Raw genomic sequence first — 11,270 nt, 5'->3', positions numbered from 1 at the left:
CAACTACTCTTCTATTGCAACCCAAGTCCCTGCCAGCTCTTTAAATAGCTCCCTGCTGGCTTTTGCTGCAGCTCAGCCAGCTCTTGCCAGAGTTGCACCCCCTTACTTTCACCTCTGCTCCCACCAGCTAGAGTGGATACTGACTATATTGTACAACTAATGCCCACTGAAAAAAGAGAGATTGTCACTGCTGCTTCTGCACAAAACCATGCTGCTGCTCCTGTACTGAGTACTGCTCTCTCCTTTTCCCTTCCCAGGACTGTAGACCATTTTTACTGGGGACAGGGTGGGCTGAAACTAAATATACTAGCAGATGAGTGTTGCTTTAGGGAGCAGTCTTGCATCAGGACTAGAGCTGTCCATTTTTAATAAAGCATCTTTTCCCGATGCTGTTTTCTTTGAAAGCCATTCCTTATATTTTGTAGGCTGGCCGGTGGAGCCTTCCACCTCTCCCACTTAGGGAAAGAGTCACGATGCCTAGAGAGGGGACCTGGCCTGCTAGTGTACATTAGGGCAGCTAACAAACAGTAATTCATAGACTATTCAACTAATGGGGTGTCATGATTATGAGGGTTAGCCAATCCCAAATCGCTGGTCCCTTACTGGGGGTAGCCGCAGACCTGCCAGGTGACATGGCAAATGACTATGAATTTTTTAAGCAGGAGGCCAGACTCAGAATGGGCCTCACCCCTGAACAGGCCCGGTGTTGCTTCAGGGCCTCCAAGTGGACCCCAAATACACCGTTCCCCGAACATGCTAGTCGTGTCCTCAAAAACTGGGAAACGTGGCTCTCTGGAGAGAAGGCCCACACTCGGGAAGAAATCTCTCTCCTGATGCAGATGGAACAGTTCCTCGAGGGTGTTCCAGGAGAGATTAGAGGGTACATCCTGGACGGAAAACCAAAAAGCCTCAGAGAGGCAGCAGTGCTTGGGGCCAGATGGATAGAACTGAGGGGCCACAGCAGCCTGGAAAGCAGTCTGAGGGGGCCCATCAACACCTGGGGATCCCCTTGATCCCCACCTCGCAGAGACGGGCCCTATATACACCCAGGAAGACCCCAGATCTCTCCCCGTTCCTCCATACCATCTGCTGGGAGCCCCCCCCCGTTCCAATGATACCGCTGTGAGGCGATGCTTTAAATGTAATGAACTGGGGCATGTAAAGGCCAAATGTCCCCAGAGCACCAGCCGGCTACAACTCATCACTCCGAGGTTGCCACAAGGAGCCTCAGGCCCAGATGCCTCACTGATCCCCCTAGAGCGGAGGGAGACTGTGAGAGTGGGGGGACGGGAAGTTATCGCATGGAGAGACACCGGGGCACAGGTGTCAGTGATTCACTATGCTCTGGTGGACCCCAAGGCCATTGACCCAGAGACTCTAGTTACCATTCAACCCTTCAAGGCCAACCCCTTCGACCTGCCTACGGCCAAGCTACCAGTTCAGTACAAGGGCTGGTCTGGAACTTGGACTTTCGCAGTCTATGATGACTACCCCATTCCTATGCTGGTCGGGGAAGATTTGGCCAAGCATGTGAAACAAGCTAAGAGGGTGGGAGTGCTCACACGTAGCCAGGCTAAGCGGGCTGTACACCCAGACACCCCGAATCCTGCAGTGATGGCTAATAGGTGTAATCAGGCTGATACCTTAATCCAGCCTCAGGACAGGTATGAGGTTTGTGAAGGGGGTGAGTGTGAATCTGGGAAGTTGTCTGTGGCTAATCAGGCCTATGGGGAACCAGGTAAAAGTTTTCCTCAATGTTTGCCTGAGGGAGATAGTTGTGTGTCTGTGAGTGAGGCCTCTACACGTCTGCCTGGAGCCTCAGAGGAGAGGCTAGTGTCAGATTTTGGGCTCTCCCTGCCCTATTTCAGGAAAGTGTCCCTCTGGTGCAGTCTGGGGTGGCTGGCCAGAGTGAAAGTTTAGTTGGGGAAAAAGATCAAATTCTGGAGGGTGTTCAGTGTGAGCAGCCTCTGTGTGTGGAGCCTGGCAGTTTGGCTGCTGAGGAGGGGGGTATGCATGGGGTGGAAGGGTTTCTTCCCAGTTCTTTGTCTACAGGAGGTGCCTGTCAGCCTGGATTGGCTGAGGAGAGTGCTGTGGGCCCAGATTTAGCTCTGGGGGCAGCTGAAGCCCAGAAAGGAGAGGGGGAGGTCTCTGATCTTTCCCCAGAGGAGTCTGTGTGTTTTCCTGAAGGGGGGTTGTGTGAAGACCTGCCTGTTCAGGGGATAGAGGGATCACAGGAGGAGTTGGTGGTGGTTCAGCAGGGTGATGCTGCTGTAGAGCCAGGGGAAGATGAGCTTTTGCTTGCAGAAAGCCATAAGGAAGAGGATCCGTATGGTGAGACTAGCCAGCAGGTTTCTGTGCCTGAGGGGGGTAAAAGTGACTTAGGGTTAAAAAGGTCCAGTGGGGACAAGGGTAAGGAAGTTGCAGAGGGATTGGAGGTTGTTTCAGATGGAGGGGGGATAGCCAGGGAGATGAACCAGCCCTCTGATGACCAAGTTTGCTGGAGAGTGTGTGTGGCTGAGACATGCATGTTTCCAGTCTGATTTGGTGAAGGGACCAGAGATCCATAAGTCTATCAGGCCAGTTACCCTAGGCCCTGTCTCTGGGAAGCAGTGGCCCACTTGGAAAACTAGATTGAAAGCAGGGTGCCAGGGTACTGTCTGGACAGATTGCTTCATGACTAGCCGTGGAGAGAAAGAAAATCCCATTGCCATTGTGAGCGGGGGAGGCACACCCAGCCAAGCCTTTGTCCTTGGAAGAGGGAAAGTTGAACTTAACCCCACAGGGCAAGGGGGAGGAGCAAGACTTGTGTTCACCAAGGAAGGCTGCAATTTTTTAAATCTAAAAGGCCAGAATTGTCAATGTACACTTAGGAAGTATTTGTTCCTGTTACTGATGTTAACTTTCATGACCACTGTACTGCTGTTACTAAGAATTGTAACAATGTTCAATGTGCATGATTTTGTACCAAAACCCTGGAAATTGTTAAGAAATGTACCCAAGGACACACTGTATGTTCAAAAGCCTTGTGACCCTGGTATTTCACTGTTAATACTTGTAATTAGTGTTGGAGCTTCTCACCTAAAAAGGGGCATTCCAGAATTGATATACTGTGTGGGAAGGGAAACTGAGGCACGACAACATTTCGTGCTAAGGGACCCATGTAAGGGGTCTAATGAAAGCTTGTTCACTGTTGATTCTATTTATGAGACGTGTGTACATGTGTGATGTTTATATATGAAAGTTCTCATTAACAATCTTACTCTCGACATTTTCTTCCTTTCATTAATGTATCTTTAGAGTTTAGATTCTAAAGGATTGGCCCAGCGTGATCTTGTGGGTAAGATCTAAAGTGAAAATTGGCTTGGAACTGTGGCTGAGTCCTTTGGACCAGGAGGATCTGTTTGGAGTTGGTGAGTGGGTTTTGTACCCTCTCACCTGTGTGTGGAGGCCTAAGTCTGGTGATGGCACCGGGAAGCTGGAGTGTCTAAGGGGTTTTGCTGGTGAGGCTTCTGGCTGACCGGGGAGGCAGCTGAAGTGCTCGGTGTAATTTGAGGGGTGCCTGAGAAAGGACCCCAGTTGAGGGCGGTAAATAGCCCTGGTTTTAAGCAACTCGCCCTGAGCTGACACCCTCAGCGGTGCCAAGACCTGGCCTGGTGTATGATAGTGGTGTATTTTTGCAAGAGGCACAGGACCTGGTCAATTGAACTTTAGATCAAGAGCCCATGCTATTCTAAATTTGATTTTGAGACCGAGAGTTTGATTGGGTAATGAGGCATTTCTGGACTCAACTACTTAATATTCTCTGTATAGCTGTGATGGTACTCTATGCTTACTTTTTATGTCTTCAAGCATTTAGTCAAGTGTGCATAATGTATTTACTATGTTTTAGCTTAGACCTACAGGAAGAAGTCACAGCCAGTGTGGCCAGAGGCTGTCCAGCACCGTCTATGATTTGGTGGGCATGTCATGATTATGAGGGTTAGCCAGCAGCCTGGGGATTAAGGGGTTAACTACACCTAGCCAGGTGGAGAGACCAATAAGAATGCAGGTGGGACTTTTCAAACTGGGACAAAGGAATTTGGTTTTTTTTCCCCTTTCTCCTTTTGTCTCTCAGTGAGTTCTCTGCAGCTACAGAGAGGGACAAGCATGTCTCTCTCTCTCTCTCTCCAAGACACCATTCTTCATTTTCTGTAAGTAGGGTAAAGTTTAGGCAGTTTCGTTAGGTTTTATTGTTTTAAGGATTGGGTATGGTGTCTGAGATCTGGCACTGGATGTTTTGGCTTTTCTTTGTAACTAAGTTCTAGGCCCATGGAGTTTCTCCATGAGTATATTTTGTTGTCTCCCTATCTAGTCATTATGTTTGCAACAGGAATATTGTTGTAATAATAAAGGTTCTTTCTTTTCATTAACCTGGCAGTGGTTAATTGTGTGCCTTGATTTTTATTTTAGGGGTAAGATTTCCCAAATGATCTTTCCCCTGATTTCTTTATCAACATTTGGGTGGTGGCAGTGGAAGTTTTATTCCCAAGATCTAGGTTTTTAAGATCTTGGGGGGAAGTTTTATACCAAAGCCTGGTAGATAAGGCTTTGGGGTACACTTGCTGGCCCCCACTTCTGCATTTATCATGCCAGAGTGGGGAAGGAGCCATGACTTGGGGTAGCACTGGGGTAGCACTGGAGGATCAGGTTTCTCACCTGTGCTTTAGTCCTAGAGGCCCAGCTTTATTGCATGAGGTTGTAGAACGCAGCTGCAGGAGCGAGGGCTGTAAACCGTTAACCAGTTATCACCTTTACTGGTGACACCTGTGGTTAACCAAAGAGGGGCTGGAGCACCTTCTGCAACATGGGCAGGGGACACAGCAGCCCAGGAGGAGCAGCACTGCCTCTCCCCTCCCAACCTTGTTTAAATGGTTAACTGGTTCGACATGATGTTTAACTGGTTAAACAGGATTTTACATCCCTACACAGAGGGTGATTAAAGCCTGCTTATTTACCCCTATGGAAGAGAACAGCGCTACCAAGCTGAAGGGACTAAAAAGTCTGAGGCAGAGGGCCCTCCCACTCCAAAATTTTCTTTAGCAACTACTCAGCTGTTCTTATCTTTTGAATTCCCCCACCTGCAGCTTAATTCATGTGTGCATACATGTGACTTGAGCACTGCTCACCCTTCCAAGTTAGTCAGGAAATGGGACGTGAGCCTTTGCTCAGGGAGGTGAGGGAACACTGCCTCCCTCACCACTTCAGCTTCCCCTGCTGTCCCACAACATCCCCTCTCCCAGCAGCTGCACAGAATCTTTCCTCTTCTTTAGAGGACTCCCTCTTCTCCATCCGCACGTGCCTTTTTCCAAGAAAGCCTTTTCAGAAAAGAGCTTCTTCCTTGTAGAAAGAAGTTTACCAGTGTCAGAAAAACCCCTCCATTTGATTTTTTTTAAAAAACATGATTGGTCCTCCGTAGTGGAAATTTAGCCTACAACAACTTGATTCCAACTATGCTATTCACATAGCTAGAACTGCACACCTTAAATAAACTCTCCCCTCCTCCCCCCCGACACTTGGCTTTAGAGAGTCTGATGTTGGAACCTATACAGATGTTAGAACCTAAGCATAGATCATAGCTAAAAACAGCTGCAAAGTGACATTAGTCACACTACTTAGACACATCAAGAAAGAGTCCTGCTTTGAGATGGGAATATTTTATTTTGCTCTTAGAGCCATTTGACATAGGGGATTACACTATAAAACCTTTTAGTTCCTCCCCGTACAATTTGGCCTGAAGTAGTAAGAAAGTTATCACAGTCTGAGGGGAATGGTTGTAAGAAGTTATCTCCCCAATACAAATGCTAACAAAGGGAAGAGTCTGCTTAAAAATAGTAAGAATAATACAGTGCAAAAGCCAGACTTTTCTTGGAAGTATGCTACTTTAACAATGTTAGATCTTTCTCATTGAAGATTCAGTAAGAATTCCCCTGCTACTAGCCATTAAATACAGACAAAAGACCAAGACTTAAATAACATTTTACCCCACAGAAAGGAGAGAGTGATTTGTACCAGCACATCACATCCTTCAGTAGTACAGACATTTAGATCTATAAAACTCAAAGCAATCTAGTAGAAAGATAGAATTATGGTTATTGCATAACAAAAGTGTTTTCCAGTTGTCCAATAATTAGATTATAAGAATCTAGTAGTTCATTAATGAACTAAAGAGTGTTTGGCAGATTTCTAGAGTCCATTTTTAGGACACAGTCTTAGACCCATACCACAGATGCTCATATTCAGACAACTAGCTCATGCTCCTGTTGGTAGTGCATCACAGTGTTGCACGTACTCCGCCTTCTATGGCTTTGAGGCTAGCTAGGCCATTTTGGACAAGCCCACAGATCATTTTTAGCTCTGATTACTTACAAAGCAACAGTACATTATCCAGCTAGCACATGGGTTCCCTTCTTACTCCCCAAAATACAGCAGCACAGTGCAGGAAGGACTTGGTGAGAAAAAAAGATATCTTCCATTAAGGGAATGATCAGATTCACTGAAGTTGTGCTATTTTGAAGTTGTGCTATTTGAAGCAATACATCAGATTGCACATTTCCCTTAAGAAGGCTGTTTTAGAAGCCCCACAAGTAACAGATGGAACATAGCCATGGATCTACCAGTCTAGGCTTGGGATTTGGAGCAGAGATCAAGAACTATGCTTAGGGCAAGGCTTCTGCTGGTGCCCCTAATGCTTTGATACTTAGCCGTCAAGCTTTACTGTCCTCGTATTGCAGGCCAGGGGAGATTCCCCTTTGTTAGATTAGGGCAGCTAGCTTATGGCATGCTATGCCATTTCAGACAACCCCCAAAAAGGCATAGCATCACTGGGATTAAAGCTTTTGCTAGAAAAAGTTGGAGGGAGAGAAATAGCCTGAGATAGCACAGAAAAGGGAAGCCATCTTATACTTGTCCCACAAGGAGGCCAGATATGGTTTGAAAGAACAGAGTCACCTACACAGAGGAGGTAGGGGAGAGCAAGTTACACACCACTTCTTTCCCTAAGAATTAGTGTTTATGACATGGAAGGGACATGTCCGTACCTGCTGGGCATTCCTGGCCTTAGCACAAGAACAGTAAGACCATCCCACTAAAAGTCAGTTGACAGAACATTGACCAAGCAGTTTGGGGGCACCATGGTTACATAGCACTTTGCATGGTAAAAAAAAAATCCCTACATTGTGTACAGGCCATGCACCCTCCCGTGACAGACTGCTGCATTCAGTACTCTCAATGCAAAGCTTAAATCACAGGAGTGGGTTTCCCTCCCATTTGGGTGTATACTTCAGCTGTTGCTGCCTGCTCATCAGTAGCATTTAAAGGGGTCCTCAAACAACCTGCACAGACTTATGGAATTGCCTGACCACATGGAAAACAGAATGTTTCACGCTATCTGCAGAGAGTATTTTCACTCAGACATTATACAACTGCCAGGTAGTGGCCTTGGGCCTCCCATTCTCCCAGCAGGCATGTATCAGTGACATATGAGCCTTTTGTCTACAGCACCACCCCTACACAGCAGCAAATCACTGCAATCATGAATCTTACATTAGCACATGGATGTATAGCCCAATACCCATCTATAAAAAATAACCTGGCAGCATAGGTCTAAGATGTGAGGAGCATAAGAATCCATTTCCACTCAATGAGCCCATCCTATAAAGTTTTAAATAGGATTAATAGTAACTACTGTGGATCACGCTCAGTTTTCCCAGATTAGTGGTAGCCTCCTGAAGGGGAGTGAATTTCAGTCAGTAGAGATTTATTTAGTAAGCACCTGTCCATAAGCCCCGAGAGGCACAGATTGTTAAATACTGACATTTTCTATATAAACCAGTTACTTCTATAGAAGATGTAAACCTTATTTGCTTTAACGGGTTATTGATTAAAGTGCCTTTTCCTTTTAGAATTCTCTCCACTTTAGGTGAAGAGAGAGACTAAGGGGACAGGGGAAAGGACTCTTCCTGGATTAGCCAGCAGGTATCTTTCATCTCTGCAGGGCTGAAAGTAGCACGCAAGAATTCTTGGCCCATACCAGCCTCAGGCCAACAAGTGTTCTTTGTTTTGTACTTCAAAGTGACAGGAGTGAATTGGTTTTATCCTCTGCTCCCATCTCAGTGCAGGAAGTGAGAGCCATGGCAATAGGATTCAATAGCCTTGGAGGTTTTGTGCCTCTCTCCAGACTGTTCAGAATCAGGTATTTTATCCCACTCTGTGTATCCTCACTGACCCAGAGAGAGTCTGTTGCATCAGCACAGTCCCTGGTACTGGTGGAAATCACCCTCTAAGAGATTGGCACTTCAGGCTTCAGCAGTGTTGTTCTGGTTTGGTTCACTAGCATCCTGAAGAAGTGGTGTTGTTTCTGAATACTGAGGTGGTTCGTTCTGTGGCTCTGGCTCTTGTTGGCTCTTCTCTCTGGCATTTCTCTGAATAAAAGCAAGGACAGGTGACTCAGGATGCAGTTAGACACTAGCACTGGTCAAACCACCAGCTAAAGATTTACCCAGGATACCTGATAGTATGTTCAGCACTGGAATTGGTCATGTAAAGATTGCAGAGTAATATGCATTTTAGTGACACCCAGTAAGGGGGAGCTAGCTGCTTCCCCTACAACATGTCCCATTCAGAGACCAGAAACTGGAAGTTTATTAATCCACATCTGTCCTCTCAAGGACAGCAATAATCCTTGGGGGAAAGCTAATGCTTAAGAGCACCACACTTGGTGTGTCTGGTCACAGAACATTCTATACAGGTTATGAAATAAAGCTGAAGAGTAAGCTCAGAGTTCCAAGAGGGGTGTAAAATTGGCACTTACTACAGCAGCATCTTAGTGAGACCATAATACATTAGTACATTACCCCCAGCAATCTACAGCACTCGGTCCGTTCCTGGGCTGTTCCATCCTGTCAGTGAAAGTTCATGGCAAAAGCCTTCTGCATATGCAAACAAACTGTATGGCAACTTAACTTAAAAAGCCTTCTCAAGTATGCATCATGAAAGAACAGAGTGACCTGGTGACTCATTCTCCAGGAGAATGTTGATTTAGATTAGGACTGCTCTTCTTTTATTACCAAAGAGCATGCAATGAGCATGAAACAGATTGGTATTGGAACACATATGGTCAGAAAATTGTTCAAGTCTAAAGATCAGAAGTAGTAAAACCTCTAGCCTGCCTAATGACAGAAGTATTCTCAGTTCCATGTTTGTACAGAACTCCCACTGAGACATCATGGAATCCCAGTAGAGGCTCCTCTCTGGAGAGTTTTGTCCCAAGTTTAGGTTAGCCATCACAGGCTGCTCAGCCTGGGAAGCACTGAAGCATGTATCCAGATTCACTTCAAAGCAAACACACAGGCAGACAGTCAATCAAGGTAACATCTTGATACATATTTTTAGCATAGGCCATGAAAGCTGTATTCAATCAGTTCATAATTCACAGCTTTAATTCGTTGCCTTGTCTCTCCTGGTGTGGGCTGTGACCACACTTCAATTGAAAAAGAGCAACAAGTGATGGTCTCTAAATTCATCTGCAGAGGAAGCCAAAGTCACACAGGTCCACAGAGGTCACCCAGACTTTTGTACATCATTTGCTGATTTTACCCCCCTCCTCTCTGCCCCAGCAAGCAAAGTTCTTACAGAAGATAGGACCTCATGCCCCTCCATACCAACCATCACATACATCAGGACTGCAGATAGTGCTTCCCATGAATCCAGCAAGAAAGGGTCTTGAAAGAAGAGCTGCCTGCTCCTTCTCTCCCAGACATGTAAAGTAGTGTGATCTAAATACATGCAATATCCCCATTTCCTAGTTTAACCCAAAGCAAGCTTGTTCATGCTAACCAAAAGGATACCCCAGCACTTTAGTCTGATAGCAGATGGAAGCAACATTTTAGCAGGTTTATCAAGTTAGCATGGTTTAAAGAAGAGTTTTACCTTTACCGGGTACCCACCTACAGGCTTGCTTCCTGCAGCACGGTCCCCTTAACTGGAGTCAGACGTTTTTCGGATAAGGCCTGGTCGGCCTCTTTAGTCTTTTTATTGCTACTCCAAAATAAAAAGCATTTTTCCTAGAAGATAATCAGGCTAGTTTATGTTGTATTTTAAAAATAACAATTTTAAGATTTTTTTCCATTTAAGAAAGGGAGGCTATATTTAAGCTTTAATCATGGTTTGCTTAGTTACTAAATACTAGTTCTTTATATCAAGTTTAAAATTAGAGCTACAAATTTGTTCTTATTTTTAAGATTATTAATTTCTACCAAACCAGCTTTAAAATGGTCTGTTCACACTTCACACTCTTTAAATACTTGTAATGAAATGGGTTTGTTCAGAAGATTAGGATTGTAGCATGCAGTCAACTAAATGTAAGCTTTTCTCTGGTTGTTCAGCCGAGGGGGGAGGGGAAGGGAGACTTTTACGCTTGTGATTGAATTGGCGAGGCAGACACCATTTTAAATTGGCTCAAGTTATAATCCATAATCTAACTGTGCATTTAAAAAAAAATACTATTTAACATTTTCCAGGATATCAATGAGATTGAGTTTAAGCAACAGTGCTCCCTCTAGAAAGCTGCTACAGGAAAGGATATACATTTTACATGCTGTTGCAAGAATTTAAGGGGATTTCAAAATGGATCACAGATGGATTTAGAGCCTTTATCTTAATCACAGGCACTCAGTCAAGAGCATTCTGGCTTCTAAGAGGGAAGACTGCGGTTGATTAAGTAGTCTAGCAACAGTTGATTGACACTTAACTAGAACAATCAGGAATGCACCTTAAATGCAGCTTTTATTTTGACCTGCATTGCAGTTTGTATTGTAACTGCATAGTGATCAATAGATGCATAATCCTAAATGCTCAGCAAGACTCCCCTAACAAATTTACTGGGCCACTTTCAGGTTCTCTGCTGTGATTTTTGTATTCCTTTTTGGTGAGCAAGAAGTTCTCTTGTACTAGCATCCATACAGGCTCAGCCTTAACTGATAACTCTAGACATTTAGCTCACCCATGGAGAATGGCAACTTCCTTCTATCTAGGGTTCTCTTTTGCAGATCTGTTTCCAGAGGCCTCTATCCATGCAAGTGGCCAAGTGAAATTTAACCCAAGATACTGAATCCCCATTGGTAGTGTGCTCCGTGTGGAGGATTCCCATGTTTTAAGGTCTGTTGTGGGATCTAGCAATGTTCGATTAACTGATATTAAACAATCAATTAACCTCATGAATTCTTATCAGTTAC

At 45.0% G+C, this 11,270-nt stretch overlaps 1 protein-coding gene across 2 annotated transcripts in view; it reads right to left on the bottom strand.

Moving 5' to 3' along the window:
- Positions 1 to 5,677: 5,677 nt before the first annotated feature.
- Positions 5,678 to 11,270, bottom strand: part of SCARB1 (scavenger receptor class B member 1) — a 41,811-nt gene continuing 36,218 nt past the window's right edge. The window contains exons 12-13 of one of the 2 annotated variants that reach the window (XM_075898479.2): positions 9,984 to 10,100; positions 8,320 to 8,459 (exon numbers count right to left, since the gene is read on the bottom strand). In XM_075898479.2, coding sequence (XP_075754594.1) covers positions 9,984 to 10,100 — 117 coding nt within the window. In that variant the 3' untranslated portion in view covers positions 8,320 to 8,459. Of the gene's footprint in view, positions 8,460 to 9,983; positions 10,101 to 11,270 lie in introns of both variants that reach the window. The other variant, XM_075898478.2, reaches the window with a different exon arrangement.

This window comes from Pelodiscus sinensis, chromosome Z, assembly GCF_052426305.1.
Source record: "Pelodiscus sinensis isolate ZL-2025 chromosome Z, ASM5242630v1, whole genome shotgun sequence".
Classification (NCBI taxonomy): Eukaryota; Metazoa; Chordata; order Testudines; family Trionychidae; genus Pelodiscus; species Pelodiscus sinensis.
The sequence above is the reverse complement of the archived record's forward strand: the minus strand, read 5'-3'. Positions and strand labels throughout refer to the sequence as shown.